The sequence below is a fragment of the Callospermophilus lateralis genome, chromosome 8, assembly GCF_048772815.1.
Source record: "Callospermophilus lateralis isolate mCalLat2 chromosome 8, mCalLat2.hap1, whole genome shotgun sequence".
NCBI lineage: Eukaryota > Metazoa > Chordata > Mammalia > Rodentia > Sciuridae > Callospermophilus > Callospermophilus lateralis.
Genome location: NC_135312.1, coordinates 115,536,764 through 115,554,957, shown reverse-complemented (window position 1 = coordinate 115,554,957; position 18,194 = coordinate 115,536,764). Strand labels below are relative to the sequence as shown.

General features: G+C 41.9%; 1 protein-coding gene across 13 annotated transcripts in view; it reads left to right on the top strand.

Annotated features, from left to right (window-relative positions):
* Dclk2 (doublecortin like kinase 2) overlaps positions 1-18,194 on the top strand; it is a 152,512-nt gene that overhangs the window by 86,875 nt on the left and 47,443 nt on the right. For 8 of the 13 annotated variants that reach the window (XR_013155572.1, XM_076865326.2, XM_076865325.2 and 5 more), the window contains exons 3-6: positions 5,847-5,949; positions 9,459-9,560; positions 10,448-10,498; positions 15,664-15,758. Coding sequence is in view for 12 of the 13 variants with exons in the window: in XM_076865326.2 (XP_076721441.1) it covers positions 5,847-5,949; positions 9,459-9,560; positions 10,448-10,498; positions 15,664-15,758 (351 nt within the window). In the remaining variant the exon portion in view is untranslated. The remainder of the gene's footprint in view (positions 1-5,846; positions 5,950-9,458; positions 9,561-10,447; positions 10,499-15,663; positions 15,759-18,194) is intronic. The other 5 variants (XM_076865328.2, XM_076865327.2, XM_076865324.2 and 2 more) reach the window with 1 other exon arrangement.

Below are 18,194 nucleotides of genomic sequence, written 5' to 3'. Positions count from 1 at the left end.
GCCAGCCCTGTGGTGTTCTTTCCTTCCTTAGTGTTCCTATACCCAACCTGACTCCTTTCTACTGCCACCCCGGACTCCCTTGCACAGGCCTCCCCCCCCTCTGCCTGGAGAGGCAATAGTTTCGAACTGCACTATCCCCCGTTCTTGTCCTTTTATAGTCTAGCCTTTTTTTCAGTTTTGGATTTTTCTTTTTAACTGACACGTAAGTGTACTCACTTACGGGCCGGCATGATCGTTAAGTACACGTGTGCAATGGGTAATGACTGAATCAGGCTAGTTAGCATTTCCATCTCATCGTCATTATGTTTGGGGACTTCCAACTCCTTTCTTGTAGCTCTTCATGAAATATGTAATAGGTTGTTATAAACTGGAGTCATCCCTGGCTGGAGAACACTGGAGCTATTCCTTCTATCTCACTGCACTTGGTTCCTATTATCGTGAACTTCTCCTGACCTTCCTAGCTCTAGCAATCACGGCTCTCTTCTTTGAGGTCAACTTTTAAAATTCCACCTGAGTGGGTTTTGTGTCTGGCTTATTTTACTTAATATAATGTCTTCCACTTCCATTCATTTTGCCTCAAGTGGTAGAATTTTATTCTTTTTGTGGCTGAATAACAATCCATTTCATACCCCTCCATCCCCCACATTCTACATTTTCTTTACCCATTCCTTCATGGACAGACACCTCCATATCCTGACTGTTGTGGGTGGTGTTGCAGGCAACCTGGGACTCTCGGTGTCTCTTTGACATGCCGATTTCATTTCCTTTGGATATGTGCCTAGAAATAGGAAAGCTGGATCATCTAGTAGGTCTCTTTTTAGTTTTTTAAAGAACCTTACTGTTCTCCGTGACAGCTGGATTAGTTTACATTCCCACCAATAATGCCTAAAAGTTCTCTTTTCTATGCGCCTTTGCCACCATTTATCAATGTTTTGAGTTTTTGACGATAGCCGTCCTGACTAGGGTGAGATGATGTCTTGTCTGCAGTTCCCTGACAATGTGTAGCATTTTTTCCCCCATTTGTGCTTTGGCCATTTATATAATATATTTTTTGGAGAAATGTCTGTTTAGATCATTAGTCCATTTTTAAATTGGATTTCTTTTTTCAGTACCAGGGATTGAACCCGAGGCAAATGCTCTACCACTGAGCTCATCCCCAGCCCTTTATGAAATTTTATTTTGATACAGTCTCACTAAGTTGCCCAGGCTGGCCTCAAAGTGGTGACTCTCATGCTTCAGCCTCCTGAGTAGCTGGGATTATAAGCATATAACACCATGCCCTGCTCGGCCTTTTTTTTTTTTTTTTTTGAGCTCCTATAATGTAGTCTTAGCCCAGTCTGATCCTGTTTAAATGAGAGTCATGTTGTGGCCGTCTTCTGCTTGAAATCAGCCAGGGGCTTCCCACCTCACTGAGAGTAAAGCCAAAGTCCTTACTAATGACAGGCCCCACACACTGGGCTTCACCTCGCATTACCTTTCTCCCCCCTCACTGTCTTCCAGGACTTTCTTGCTGCTGCTTGTGAACATGCTCAGCCTCATCTCTCCACAGGGCTCTTGCACGTTCCTCGCTTGGAACACCGTTCCCACAGATATCTTGCGGGGCTTCCTCTGTCACCCCTTTCAGTTTTTGTTCAGATGTCACCTTTGCAGGGAAGCATTCCCTGTCCACCCTATTTAGCATCACAGCGACCCTCCCCCGTGTCCACGGTTCCCCTTGCATGCCCTTTACCCATGCTCACACTACCTCCTAACGTGGCACAGTTGACCCGAGCATCCAATTGTCCGTCTCCCCAGACATGCTCGGTGAAGGCAAGAATTTCTTTCTCCCTCCCTCTTCTTCCTCCTCCTTCTCTTTTGGACTGATGTTTCTGTAGCACCTGGACTAGTGCCTGGTTTGGGATGAATGGAGGCAGGGGCAGTTTTTCATTTGGGGTGGTGGGTCACTGTCCTGAGCGTACACCTGAATAAATCAGATCAGTCAGGATATGTGTGTTATCTCAAGTTGTACCCTGCATTCACTTGATGTCTATCATTTCTTGAAAGTATTGATGGCTTATTTAAGGCATAGCTGTACCTAATTGAAAATTATTTGTTTTGATTAACTAACCAAAGATGCATTCAGTGCCTAGAACCTGAATCAAAGGGAGGCACACTGTTTGGAAAGCCAATTTAAGTTGACAGGTGACATCAATAAGAGATCATTAGGAAGTACTAAATAGAAGTGTTTGGAAAATAAACCATCCTTTGATCTGTCGTATTCCTGGGAACTCGAGTGCTTTTGCTCTGTATAATAAGTAACTTGGTTGTTTGTAAATGCCAACAAATTCAGTGTCAGACAAAATATTTCCTTGTAATAAGAAGAATTAAAATGAATTAATTGCTGGGCACATGCCTATAATCCCAGTGGCTCAGGAGGTTGAGGCAGGAGGATTGTGAGTTCAAAGCCAGCCTCAAGAATTCAGTGAGGCCCTAAGCAACTCAGTGAGACTGACTCTAAATAAAGTATGGAAAAGAGCTGGGGATGTGGCTCAGTGGTTAAGCGCCCCTGGGTTCAATCCCCTGTACCAAGAAAAAAAATGAATAACCGATTTTTCACAAAGACATATTCATTCAAGTGTGTTTTAGAAAATTCAGTCCTTTTTAATGCTGAAGTTTTCTTTCTCAAAACATTGGGTTAAAATTCAACGGATATTTATTTTACTCAGACAAGGAAGTAAAACTAGGTTCAAATAATTCATTGAATATGTGTTAAAAAAACACAAAAATAGTTGGAAATATAAAATACACATAAATTACTAGAAAAAAAATGTGAAATGAAATAGGAAAATGAACTGTGGGATTCCAGATGAGGGAAAGCAGCATGGTGTTCCCAGTAATGCAGGGGGAGGGAGCCTGTCTATCTTGTGGGAGGCCCTGGGTTAAACCCCCAGAGCCATGGTGGGAGGGGGTGGCTTTCCTAAAAGCCAAAAAGATGAAAGCAGATGTGGAAGTGCAGGACCACCACAAAAATTCCTGTGTACTCATTCATTCCCTGTGTACACATTCATTTCTCTCTCTAGATCTGTTTTTTATTTGTAAATGAGGAGTGACCATAGTGTCCATGTCATAGGGTTATTGCAGGGACAATGAGATAATGCACCTCTTAACAGGGAAAGAGAATCCAGAGAAGTTCAGTGATGTGGTGACGCATCAAGCCCTAAACCTGGGAGGCGAAGATGGTCATGAAGGTCGCAGCTGTGGTACCCCTGGCCTTGGAGAAGTTATTCTGTGTCTTGTACTCGGGTCCAAGAGGAGCAACCCCTTGCTACACCTCAGTTCATCCAGCAGACGGGGTTAGGTCTACAGCAAAGCCAGAGCTCTCTTGGGCCCTAGGGGATCATGAATAGGAAACATTCATGCCCACCCGGAAGTCATGGTTTAAATGGTCATCAGACAAGCCTGAGGGACAGCATGGTGGCAAGAGCTAGCACTGAGGTGGAGGCAGCCCACATGTCCATCGCCTAGTGAGTGGATAACAAACAAATGTGCTTCATCCATACGATGGAGTATTATTTAGCCATGGAAAGGAATAAAGCTCGGCAACATGCTCCAACACAGATGAACTTGAAGGTGTGCCAAGTGAAAGGAGCCAGCCACAAACTGTCATACTGTGTGACTCCATTCATATAAAATACCTAGAATAGGCAAGTTCATAGAGATATTAAGTAGGCTATGGAGCTGGGCAAGGTGATGTACGTCTGTAATGCTAGCAACTTGGAAGCTGAGGCAAGTGGATCGCAAGTTTGAGGTCAACTTAGAACCTGTCTCAAAGTGTTGGAGATGTAGCCCCTGGGTTCAATTCCCAGTATCCAAAAAAAAAAAAAAAAAGTTGGTTATGGGCCCTTGGGCATGAGGAAAGGGCATCATGCTAATGGGCGTGGAGTTTCTTTCTGGGGCACTGAAAATTTCAAAAATGGATCATGGTCTTGGTTGCACAACTCTGAATATATTAAATACCTTGAGTGGGTGCATTGTACGGTACGTGAATCATCTCTCAATAAAGCTGTTGAAGAAAGAAAAAAAAAAACGCCTCCCACCACTGTGCACTAGGAACCCAAGTAGGCTTGACATGACTAGGAGTGAACAAAAGAAACGGCAAAGACGCGGGTGAGGGGTGAGCAGGCCGTGCCCACAGAGGACCTCGGCTTATCAAAGAAGGAGCCACTGAGGGTTGCAGATGGTGTGTGGTCGCCCTGGTGCCTGTGGGAGACTGGGTGCACCAACCCCGAGAACAGTAACGGCTGGAGCTGGGGGCTGGGGGAGACGGGGGCTGGGCAGCGCGACAGGGCCATGGCGGGAGTCCAGGCCAGGAGGAGGTACATGTGAACCAAGAGTAGAAGTATGGACAGTCAAGAGCCTGTAAGAGTTGGAACAGCCGGGCTGTGAGGGCCTAGTGCAGACGGGAGAGGAGGACAGCCCCCAGGATGCCAGCGTGGGTGAAGGGCCTGTGCCCTCACCAGCTGAGACAGAAAGAAGCCGAGGAACCAGAACCAGAGAGTTCTTCCTGAGGGCGTCGGATGCCGTGTGCCTGTGCTGAGATTCGGTGAAGCACAGAAGCCAGGTCTTGCTTGGTGAGAACGGGGAGGAGTGAGCGATGTCCGCCCATGCCAGCTCCACCTGTGGTCTGTGCGACTTTTTGGTGTTGCAGGGTGCATCATTAGGGTCTCTTGAATACTGTGACCTGCGCCGTCTAGAATTTATCTAGTTTCTTCTCCATGGAGCTTTGTTTTCTGATTCTATAATGAGGTGTTTTTCTTTTTCCCCTTCAATTAAAAGCTGATGATGAAGACATACAGGATTATTGAGACTGCTCTGTCCCTCTAAGTACTAGAGCAATTTGTTAAAACTTTTACGGGGAGTGGAATGCTTTTTATAGAAGGAATCGTACGTCCCTTTGAAAAACGGGTAAAAGTAGAACCCATCCGTGTCCAAAGCCCTGAAAGATGGTTCCAGTTGTTACTACCGGAATGAATGGGTTGATTTGTCGCAGAATCCAGGTTCTCTGGGGTCTGAACCGATAAAGTACAGAGGGGGAGAACTTTTGAAAGCTGAGTATGTAATGAAGACTTCACATTTAGGGTTAGGGCCTTGGAACAGCACTGAAGCCACACTCCCACTACCCTCATGGGATCCTGGCCATGATAGAGATGGGTGTTAAAGGCCCAGCAGGTCATATACCAGGCACAGTCCCAGAGCAGTTTTCATGTTAATCTTCAGAACACACCAAGGCACTGTACTGGAGATTCAGAAGAGTCATGTCCAAGGTCACACAGAGGGGCAGTGGAGTGTTAGAAGGGGAAGGACAAAAGAGAAAAGAACCCTAGAACTGAAAGCCACTCCAGCTTTGCCACCATCCTTTGGGGAACCCTGAAAAAAAAACCCACTTACTTGGGCTGGGGTTGAGACTCAGTGGTGAGTGCTCACCCAGCGTGTGGGGGGCCACTGGGTTTGATTCTGAGCACCACATAAAATGAATGAAATAAAGGTATTGTGTCCATCTACAACTAAAAAAAATTTTACAAAAATCACTTAGCCTCACCAGTGCAGCTTGACTTCACTTGTCCAACAGGAGCACCGAGGTCTGCCGGGAGCCCTCTGTTGGGTAGGTCTGGGGTCGGGAGTGTGCGGGAAAGCGCTTCGTGAAGGCATAGTGTCGGGAGTGTGATGTGATGTTGAGCAGCTTTCTCTTCCGTCTCAGTAGTGTAGTGAGGCTAGAAGATGTTTTCCATTTTGCTAACTTTTTTTTCCCCCCCCAAATATTTCTGATTTCTTGGGTGTGATTTTTTTTTCTTTTTTCTTTTTTTCAGGTTACTTGTCTTCAGGACTTTTTTGGCGATGATGATGTTTTTATTGCATGTGGACCTGAGAAATTCCGTTACGCCCAGGATGACTTTGTCTTGGATCACAGCGGTAAGGCAGCTCCTACCGTCTCTAACCCCGGGAATGAAGGCTTGGGATTTAGTCACCTGGTACATGTTACGAGGTCCGCTGTGTTGAGGAAAGATGAGCTGTGCTCGGTGGCTCTCACCTGGAGTCCCAGCTGTTCGGGGGGACTGGAGGGGAGAAGGATCCCTTGAGCCTGGGACTTCGAGGCCAGCCTAGACTGCTCAGCAAGACCCTGTCTCAAAATGCAAACAAAAAATAAAAATAACTACATAGTTACTAGCGGTGATCTGAGGTTTCTTTTTACCTCATTGTTTGGGTTGCAACTTTGAAAGAGAAACAATAACACGCTTTGTGTATCTATTTCCTGGGGGGGTGCTATTTTGTGGGTGAAATTAAAAGATCCCTTTTTCTTGATTTTAGCCAGTATTTGGAATTTTCATCTAATAGAAGTTATCTCAGTTATTTCAAATGTTCTAGGAATAGGGCTTTATAGTCTTAATTATTCTAAACGTATCACAGTAATAATGATTGATTTGGCTAATAGTGAAGTCAAATTCTTTAAATAGGGCAAAATTACCCAGGCATCAAATGTTAGGAAAAAAAATTAGAGATAAATTCCTGCTTTTTATACATGAGGAAAGTTAGCTCTGAAAATAATGAATGGTAGACAACCTCCAGTTGAGGGGTTGTAACAATTCAGAATTAGAGAAATATATCATCAAATAAATAGGGATAAATGTGCTTTTAAAAACTTGAGGTGGTTGTAATCTCTTGTCATTCTTTCCTGTTATCCTGTATCAGTTTCCGTGTGTGGATGGTTTATCTGTTTTTCCGTTTTGCTTTTCTCCTCTACCACATTTCTTAAAGGGTTTCTGTTTTGTGTTCTACTGGAGCATCACCCCTGCTTTAGGTTGGTGATACCACTCTAAGGTCCTTAATTGTAGATGATGTTCATTTGTGTTATCTCTACTGATAATGTTCTACCTCATTCCTGTGAGATGGAGGTTGACGGAGATATTCATTTACTTGTCAACTATATTTTACATTTTCCTCAATTTTAGCTCTAATTTCATAATATTTCTTTGTCAATAGCAGTCATTCTGAAAGTCGAGACACTGAAACTAAATGACATGTTCTAGAAGATAGTGTCTTTGGGCATGGTGCTGCATACCTGTGTTCCTAGCAATTTAGAGGCAGAAGCAGGAGGATCACAAGTTTAAGGCCAGCCTTACCAATTTAGCAAGTCTTAGTCAGTTTTTTTTTTTTTTTTTTTGGTTTTGTTTTGTTTTTTTTGTTGTTGTTTTTTTTTTTTTTTGCTGCTGTGACTTAAAGACCTGACAAGAACATTTTTTAGAGGAGGAAAAGTTTATTTGGGGCTCAGAGTTTCAGAGGTCTCAGTCTATTGACAGTTGGCTCCATTCCTCTGGGCTCAAGGTTAGGCAGAACATCATGGTGGAAGAGTGTGGTGGAAGGAAGTACCTTTAAGACAACACACTGGGAAGCAGAGAGAGGGCTCAGCAAGCACAAAATATAAACCCCAAAGGCACGGCCCCCAGGGATCCACCTCCATTAGCCACACCTTACCTACCTACAGTTACCACTCAGTTAATCCCATTAAGGGGTAAATTCAGGCCCTCTCCACCCAATCACTTCATCTCTGAAGACTCTAGCTTTGTCTCTCACAGGAGCTTTTGGGGGACACCTCATATCTAAACCATTACACTCTTATTTCAAAAAAGTAAAAACCAGGGTTGGGGGCTAAGAACCTAGCCCAGTGGTAGAGCCCCTGAGTTCGGTCCCCAGTATTACAAAAGAGAAGTATATTTGGATAATAACAGCAACAGGACATTTGTCCCTGTGTGTGTACAGACCCTGTACTCTGCTTTGGGTGCATGTTGTAAATTTATCTGAGCTGGTTGGATCCTTCATTGTTGGTGGCCATCAGTGGCTTCCAGTAGTAAGAGGTAGGTGAGAACTATTGATTTACTCTCTCAATTTCTAGTTACTTAACCTGCTCCAAAGAGAGGAGAATAATGATAATTTCATAAGACTTAGTGAGGATTAAGGGAATTCACATGTCATGGCAGCTAGGGTGTCTGTCACATGTTAGAGAATATGTCTTCTGCTGCTATTGTCGCTGAAAATATCATGCCATTACATGGTAAGGTTTTGCAGTGAAAGCAAATCTCAGACCTGATTCGCCACAAGTGCATTTATTAGGAGGCAAGGAGTTTAAAAAAAAATCAGTTGTTTATCTTGTGTTATGATCTTGAAGTCCTAACTGTCCTTTTAGGCTCCTAACAATTTCTTGCAGTAAAGATCCATGGAATTCAGCTAACCTAATCTTGGTCAAGTAACAGATCCTCTAGTAAGAGCTGGACGCAGGACGATCTCTGATTCCTACGCCGCCCAAAGTGTAGTTCTGAAGTTATTGGCTCAATATTGACATATCCTTGCTCATAAGAGTGACAGCACCTTTAAAATGTTTCTAACTGGTCCACACACTGCACCTTTCAACAAGGAATGCTTTCTAACACCCACAATGCCAATTAACCAAGCAGAAGTAGCTACCCTTCCTATGAGGTTTTGATTAGAGTCTTTCAAATGCTAACTAACCTCCCCTGGTGTGTATTTTTCTGATTAGTGTACTTCACATGTTAATTTACTGCCCCTAGGGTTTAGATTAAAACTAACCCATATTTTAATATTTCTGCATAAATTGAAGTATTTTAAAGTGTAGACAATGTTATCTAATTCAATCCTTATAACAAGCCTGTGAAGCAGATTTTATTCTTAGTCCAACTAGGGAAAAGTAGAAAAGAGAAAAATACTGAGAACATTTTATTTGACTTTGGTTATTAGGACATAACCAAAGTCTTCCAGTTAGTAAATGTCAAATCCATGATTCATCCCAAATCTATGTGATTCCAAAATCCATATTCTTAATTATTCAAATTAGAAGTGATTATGTTAGCTGTAATTAGTTCTGGTACTTCAAACACTGACAATTTATGGAAAGACCTAAGTTATTGTTTAAAGCTATTTTCATTTTTAATGCTTCACACTTTGGGAAAATAAGATAGGAAGAGTCCTTGAGTTAGCATCCCATAGCCTTTCAAATAAGATCATCAAGGAGTCAGAGAGGACAATAAAATTAGTTTCTCTGCCTGTCAGTGCTTCTGGTTATAAAGGATGTTGCACATGTGGGAATGAGCTATGGATGTTTCTGTGTATCCAGTTAGAGGGATACTGGGGTTTTGGAACTGAAGATAACCTCAGGTGTACGTTTGGGGCAGTTGCTTTGTACATTAAAGTTTATCAGAACAGAGGGTTGCTCAGTGGTACAACCCTTGCCCAGCATGCATGAATCCCTGGGTTTACTCCGCATGTACCCTCCCCCCCATAAAAAAGTTTTAACAGTAATAGAGAAATCATCCCATGATAGTTACAGACAGAAAACTGTAGTCACAAATGATATGCCTCTGGCCAGTGTTGAACCCTGCTTTAGTTTGTGCACTTTTGTTTCTTTCTAGAATGTCGTGTCCTGAAATCATCTTATTCTCGCGCCTCAGCCATTAAATATTCAGGATCCAAAAGCCCTGGGCCTTCTCGTCGCAGCAAATCACCAGCTTCAGGTACTTAATGGAAAAGTTGTGGATGCACAGAAGGGGCAGGTCATTCTCCTTCCATTTTGGTTTTTTTTAATGTTCATGAGCTGGTAGTCTTTGCCAGGCTGTATACAGCCAAGGGTCCAGAACAGCGTATAGATAATATCTTAAAGTCCCAAAGTCAAATCTGTTTTCCAAAGTTGTAAGTCTCCTGAGAGAAGCGTTTTTGTTCTGACACATTTTCTCAAGAATAGCCTTATATATATATCTTTTTCTGGTATTTATTTACATTTTGACCACGATGTACTGCATTTTTAATTTTGTACTAAATAATTAGGGGTATTTATTTTCCTAATGTTCCTCTTATTGCTGTAACACACACAGATGCATACACAAATATGTTTACTTGATCAATCTCCAGTGGTCTTTCCTTCATCCAGCAGTGTGATAGTAACAAGACCATTGTTGGAAAGTCGTACTTGTTTAAGAATCAGACTTTTCTGTAATTAAGTTTCTTCCAGGTCTTAAACCCATAGATGTCATAATTTGGACTGTTTTGGCATTTTTTTAAACAATAAAAATATCCATAAATATCTCATTAGATTGGTTCTTTGGGCTTGTTTATAGTAATTAAGAGTAATTTTGCTTGTTTCACTTCCCACTAAGGGATGAATCATGAAAAACTATTGAACAGGGGGGAAATCTAGCACAGGAGCAAGTGGAATCAGTGGACCACCTTGAGCACCCAGCTCTGGAAGGCCTGGGCCTCCCCGCCCCCTTGGGGCTCCCCCGCAGCACCTCCCTCACCTTCTTTAGGGCAGGCTGTTCACCCTTCTTTCATGTGCACCTTACACCTGCTGAATAACCGCTCTCTTGCTGTCTCCTCCTGCTTTGTGTGCACTGCGCGTGTGCAGTCAGGAGGGGAGGCCACCACTCCAGTGCCTATTCTGCAGCCAAGTCCCCAGGTGAGCCACCATCACGATGGCTGTGTCGCTCCGCTGGGCTTCCGTTTCTGTCTTTGCTCCATTTCTGTTTCCTTTTGCTCCATTTCCATGAGTGTGTCTGGCCTCCTCCTGTGCGCATCTGGCAGCGTGAGATGCTTCACAGGGTGCAGGACGCTGTGGCCGCCTCTGTCCAGTGAGAGCCAGTCAGTGATCAGAGTGCCTCCCAACTGTCTTTGTGTGGCTGAAATTCAGAGTGATGGAGGAGGCACAGTCCCCTCAAGGGGCTCTGTTTCTAGTTAATTTTGGAATTTTTTTTTGTTACTGAAATAGGCTGATGAGGTTTGTTGAAGATACAAAAGTTGCCACAGAAGCCGTCGTACTTTTCTGTCCTCATCCCTGCCCCACTCCCCGCCACCAGGGCTAAGCACTTAGGAATCATTAAAGCCCTAGAGTTCAAAGTACTTGATAGTAACATTTGCCAGCAGAGTAGGACTGGGAGGTGTTTCCTGTGCACACAAGGAGGCAGTGCTGTGGTCTTTCTAGTTGTAAACCAATGATTTTCATAAAGTTATAGGCTCCACGCACCCTGACAGCCGGCACCTTGAGTATTTTTACCAGAGATCTCTGTCATTCACCTTATTTTACATTGCATTAGCTCTCTGTCAACTATCCTGAAACTCAGAAAGCTAATATGAAATTTGCATAAATATGATGACCTCAGGAAGTAATATGGTAGATATAGACTTAGTGTTAGATTCCTGGGTTTTGTTTTACATGATATGTTTACAGATATTTATCCCATCAGTATAATTAAAGTAGAGAGAGTGGTCCAAGAATCAGATATAATTAATTCAGTTTTGTCCCCCCTGAGGTCCAAAGAGGAAAATTAACACACTGAACTACAAATGTCTCACTGCTGCATTTTCTTTGCAGACCTCATAACTGCATAAATGATTCTTTTCAACTTGAGTTTGGAATTCTTAAAAGCTGATTAAGGAACACTAATGTTCCAGGACACGAAATTTTCAAATGAATCTATATTTGGATAGAGGAAGCCCCAAACTCGTAGGTAAAAGTTGTGAGATTTTAAAATCACATTTCAGAGGGCAGGCGGTCTAAGATACCGATTCAGAGAGTGCCCTCACTGCAGTCAGTCGACCATCTGCTGGCACTTCTCTGGGATGCTGAAAGAAGCTGCTGCATTTAGCCCTGCAGTGCTTTCTCCCCGTTTTCCATCACCAAGAGGGAGAGGGCTTTGTGTTATTAGAGGCCACAGGGACGGGAGCAGTGTTGTTTGCTATTGCTGACTCTTTAGCTCTGGAATACCTGATGCTATTTAAAAAACTCCAGGGGAGCTGGGCACAGTGGTGTGCACCTATATGTCCCAGCGGCTTGGGAAGCTGAGGCAGGGGGATCACTTGAGGCCGGGAGTTGTAGGCCAGCCTGGACAAATCAGGTCTCATCCCCCACCCCCCCATCCCCCCAAAAGGAAAAGGACTAATTGAAATTTCAAACAGAGATAGTAGCTTTGTAAACATAATATTGGAACAGAAGTGCTGCTTCCAGTGAAATCTTCAGTCCACTCCAGTCTTCAACAAAACCCTATCAAACTATCTAAAACGGTGTGTTATCAACACATGGATGTTAATGTGGATAACATGAGTGGGTTAGCAGTTACCATAATTTAAGTCTGAAAAATCCATGTTTTAGCTTGGGAATCTTTCATAGTCCATCAAGATAAAGAGTCTTCCGAGTAAAGAAATAAACAACAAAGCCTCCCAAATTTCTCTTTGCCTCATAAGTTGAAGGGAGGAGGATAAATTTTTGAGGAGAAAAATCAGAAAGAATGAGGAATAGGAGCATTGTGAAGATGCGGGCTGGCCTTGCCCACCTTTCAGCAGTGTACAAGGGTACCCGGGATGGGAAGGGTACCACGTACCTGTGTCCAGAGCTCCATCTGGCCTCCCCCAGATCTCAGGAGACTGTGCAAGTAACGGGATTAAGGATTTACTAGTGAATATTTCTAGAACCTTCCAAATACTGTTGAAAACGGAGAGGGCTACATGTGACCAGTATCTTTTTAGGATGAGAATTATTTTAGAAAAGTATGTACATGAAGGTATGACATGGATTAAGTCCCTTGCAGTAAGTTTTGTTAAGAAATCATGCTTGCAGGGGCTGGGGTTGTAGCTCAGTTTTAGAGCGCTTGCCTAGCATGTGCGAGGCACTGGGTTCGATCCTCAGCACCACATAAAAATCAATAAAATGATGTCCAATTACAACTAAAAACATTTTTTTAAAAAGGCTTAGGCACAGGTGGATTTTTAGAGAGATGGTCATGTGCAAGAACTGGTTTTTAAAATTTTTCCTTTAGTCCCATTTCTATCACCATTTCAAGGAAGCCTTTGGTCCCAATGTGAAAGCTGATTGATTAGGGACTGGTGACCTGTACAAGTTGTTGTGTGGGATGAAGTTAAAATAGCTGGGCACAGTGACTCATGTCTGTAATCCCAGCTACTCTGGAGGCTGAGGTAGGACGATCACAAGATCAAGACCAGCCTCAGCAACTTACTGAGATCCTGTCTTAAAAAAATAGAATAAAATATAAAAATAATAAAAATTAAAAGATGTTGCTCATGGTAGAGTGCTTGCCAGCATACCTGAGGCTCCAGGTTCAATCCCCAGCACTGGGGAAAAAAGTAAAATTCAGGCTCAGCTCACGGCAAGTTACTAGTTTATTACCTATAATCTCATTTTTTATATGAATCCTCTTAATTTAGAAACTATTTTTGAAGCAGTATTAGGTTAACCTGACACCAAAATCAAGCAGAAAACGCAGGTTGCCTGTGTATCTCCTGCCTCCAAACACACGGGACCTCTTCCTCCATTAATCCCCACCTGAGTGGTGGGTGTGTTAGCACATCGTCATCGTCACCTGAGGTCTGAGGTTCACATTAAGGTTCACTCTTTTTTTTTTTTTTTTGTGGTGCTGGGGATTGAACCCAGGGCCCTGTGCATGTGAGGCAAGCACTCTACCAACTGAGCTATATTCCCAGCTATGTTCCTAAGGTTCACTCTTGATGTGCTTTTATAGCCTGGGCACATTCATGATGGCCTGTATCCTCCATTATAAGATCATGAAGAAAATCCTTGGGCTCAACTTTTTAAAGGAAAATTTTGAAAGAACAGCAATTGAAATTGAGAAATATAAAGGGCTGATGTTTTCATACATATATATATATTGTTCTTGTTGTCCTGGGGATTGAACCCAGGGCCTCATGTATGCCAGGCAAGCGCTGTACTGCTGAGCCACATCCTCAGTCCATAACAAGGACGGTCAAATACTTTTTTTTTAGTTGCAGATGGACACAATTCTTTATTTATTTTTATGTGGTGCTGAGAATCAAACCCAGTGCCTCACACGTGCTAGGCAAGTGCTCTACCATTGAACTACAACCACAGCCCTGTTGAATACTTTTTTCCCCCTCCTTTTCTTTTTGGAATACTGGGGATCAAATCCAGGGGCCATCTACCACTGTACTACACACCCAGCCTTTTAAATTTTATTTGAGACAAGTTGTCTAGACTGACCTCAAGCTTGCAATCCTCTTGAATAGCTGGGATTATAGGTGTGCGCCCCCCACACCTGGCTAAATACTCTCAAATGTTTTCAATTGTGTGGTTACTTGTGTTGTACTCTTATTCTAAGTACCACATATATTTTTAAAGAAAATATAGATAACTAAATGAGTAGTTTAGAATTAAAGAAATTGTAGTTTGGAAATTTAAAGATAACTGAAATAAATGTCACATTCACTGAGTTTTTAAAATGAGCAATACAGTAAACAAATATGATTTCATAAACATGGATTCCTTGTTTATAGGTGATTCATCGTATCATAAATCCTTCTTGATCCAGAATTTCTGCCTCTCCTCAGAATTGATGCTCACTTTCTAAGTCAGCACTTACGTCTGCATTTGACTTTTAATACTTACTTCTATCTAAAATAGTTTATTTCTATATTATATTATATAAAATAATCATCGTCTCCTCCCACATGTTAAGAAAAGAAAGGTAGATGGATTTTTTTTCTTTCCAATATCAATGGCAGTTTTCATCTACTTTGGGCAAAAGCTTTGGAGATTAATAATAAAAGATTGTAAATAGTTCTTAGGAAAAACAATACTAGTTCTAGATGTTAACTACCAGCTTTGTGAAATCACTACACAAATAGATGGAGACGGTATAATTAGGAATGAGCATGGATGGTATTGAAGGATTTGTTGTCTCATGGTCAGTTAATGGAACTCCCAGATTCTGTAGAACAGAATCTGCAAATTAACCTTCCTTTGAAACAGTGGTGGCCATAACTCTTCCTAGCATAGGGTCTAAATTGAGATTTCTACCAATGAAGGATATGGAGGTTTGGAGGGACTGGATAGAAAATTAACAAGATTTGCTAAAAAATGGGGAAATGAAGCTGTGTAGGAAAAAAAAAAAAGAAGGGATTAGAAATAACTCGCCTCAATAAAAAGAAAGCTGAAGAATGTCTTTTTTTTTTTTTAGGCTATAAGTAAATATTGCAAGGAAAACAACCAGTAATTTTTCCTTTCCTTTCCTTTCCATTAAGGATACACTGGGGTGTAGCCCAGTGGTAAAGGATGCATTTTGCATATGTAAAGCCCTGGGTTCATCCCTAGCATCCCTTCCAAAAAAGGGAATATATTTGGAAAATGTGCTTGGGTTAGGGTGGAGTTGTTCCAGAGGAGCCCAGGAACTTCTTGGTCATTTAGGTTGGTAGTTACCCAGACAGAGGGGGATATTGGAGGTCATGGAAGGACCCTCAAGGTAATCCATTGCAGACGGAACTGCCAGTCATTTATCTTTGCTGGCAGGCGGGATATATGGATAAGTTGTCACACCTCCAATTCCATCATGTCTTATATATTTGTTTATATCCCTGCTGGAAAATTGTTATTGAAAATGATTCTAGTTTTACTTCTTGTCCTTTTTTTTCCCCTTTGTCTTTTGTAATGCAATACAATACATTATTTTTGCTTTTTTGCTGAGTTGCTATCTGCTTTGAGCTGGTTGGAGCTGTATTGTGCATGTACTTAGTGTTTTTACAGGGTCTGATTGTTTTGGGTTTTGATGATTTCCATCTCCTTTGTTGTCTCATGGTCAGTTAATGGAACTCCCAGCAGCCAACTCTCTACTCCTAAATCTACGAAATCCTCCAGTTCTTCTCCAACTAGCCCAGGAAGTTTCAGAGGATTAAAGGTATGAAATAGAACATGTGGTATGCTTGTGTGATTTTGTTATATTTAAGATATGTAGTGTAATACTGTAATTTGTTTAGGGGTTTGAGTACAATAACAAGTTAAAAATGGAAGTTGGATTTGGAGCCAGGAAGACCTGGCTTTAAATGCTGTGTCCTGTTATAATTTCGTTGAACTTCTCTCCACAGAAGTATTCTCCTCTTCAAAATGAGAATGCAAGCTTGTGGTTAGGGTTGAACAGAATGTGGTAAAATACAATTATTTTCCATTTATTGTTAAATGATTTGCAATGGTAAAGCCTTGGAGAACATCATAATTCTTTTTTAAAAAAATCTTATTTTTGAATAATGATTGCAATATGGCTACCATAATTTGACTTTATTGAAACCTAAAATAGAGTGAAATTCTGATATCTATACCTACAAGTGATAATGCAAAAAAAAAAAAAAAATGGTCATTTTTGGTGAGAAACTTAGAAATAAATCTTAAGTGTTGACTATGATGACCTAAAAATGTACATAGCAACAACATAATAAGCAGGTTGTTAAGTAGGCAGTAAACTAAGAAGAAGAATGATGGGAAAAACTGAATTTGTGGAATTTTGTCAAGTTTTATTGTTGTTTAATAGATCCCAATAATTTATAAAATGTACTGATAAAATAGCTCTAAATAATCGGGGTGAAACATTGGATGTTTCCCTATAGGGACAATCAGACTGTAGGGTAAAGTACTCTAGAATACTGAAGTATACGCAAAGCCATGTTTGTGTGTGTAAATAACTTCAATTCCCTTGGTGTTTGGTTGATATCAGAGATACCATTATTAGGAATGCAGTCTCCAAAGTTGGTTTCCTAAAGACTTCAAATATGGTCCAAGATGTTTCCTGTTCTTTAAGGATGCTGAAGAATGTTTTAAGGGGTAAAGGCCCTTCACCCTCTGGCAGCCTGACACCACCAGAGCACCTGTGGCTCCCCCTTTCTGAAGGCTACATTCTCTGCCCGTCAGTAGGGCTTGCTTGTGCTGCCCTGGGAACCTGTGTATGTCCCCCATGAACGTGAATGATGCTCACCTAAGATTCCCAGGAAAGTTGTTATATCATCAATGCAAAAAAGTGAGTGGCTCCTAGTGCCGGTCATTGTTAACCTGGACTGAGGCACTGTGAGCTTTCCAGTGAGCCACGTGCAGAAGTCATTCACGTTTCTCCCCTGGCAGGGTGTGATTTTTGATCTAGGGCTGCATGTGTCCAACATGAGAGGCACCATTGTCCTTGCTTACCTGGGTCTTGGCCATGTTCCCCCTTTTTTATTACCCATTAGTAAAATGGGCTAACACCTTTCTTCTTTCTCCATTCTCAACTGTAACCCCAAGACTGTCCTTTTCTGCAGTTGCTACGAGGTCATTGAGTGCTACTTATTAACAGTTGGGACAGCTTCAGGACTGGACAGCTAACACTTTAAGAAGATGTACTAACACTGTGGCCCATGTGGCTCCACACATACACACAGTCTCACAGGGGATCACAAACGTATATGGAGTGAAAATACATGGAATGTTGAAAACATGGTAACACATGGTGTTATTGCTGAAACATCAAGAAAACACGGTTCTTCTCTGCTGAGGGTATCTTAATTTCTGTAGTAACCCCAATATAGCACACAGGAAGTGCTCAGGATTAGTTATCGAGGACAGGAAAGAGTAAGATAGATCATGGGTTGATTAAGGGAAGTATCATTACTGGTCAGGACTGAAAATGAGATTATAAGTGAAATAAAGAGTAGTGGTCTTTCCGTGACACCCACCTTGCTTTCCCCCTGTGATCTGTGACACCTCCTCTGGGTTTTCTTTTCCTCATCTGTTAAGTAAGGATGATTGATTTTTTTTAAAAAAAACCCTGAAAACATTTGGATTATAGTTGTCAAAAATGGGGGCGGCCCAAAAGCTAAGAAGCTGGGGACTCTATTCCTTTTCCTCATTTAGAATCACCAAATTTACCTTCAGTATTAGTCTGTGTGAGTCTGCTGCATGGAGCCCTCGGCCACAGTGCCGGACGCCTCCGGACAATGAAATTCCGTTTCGTCACACATCTCAGCAATCTCTGTATTTTCACTGACATGAAAACTTCCAAGAAAAAAGAAAAAGAAAATTTTTCTTAAAAAAGAAAACCTCTTCAAGCAGATCTATATAGTCTAGTTACTTTTCTATACCCAACGCCCTAATTCTGATGTCCTTGTGACATCACTCACATCTGCCCGTGTTTGCATTATTTTTTCTTTTCAGTGACATTACAAATGGAAAATTACAGATAATTATCGTGTGTGAGGCCCGTGCTTTCCCCTTCCTCTTCATTTACAGTCGCTTATTAAGATCAATTAAGGGGAAGCTGACAGAGGAGGCCTGTTTCTCAGGGGCAGGAACTGTTTATCCTCGTGAGATGCTT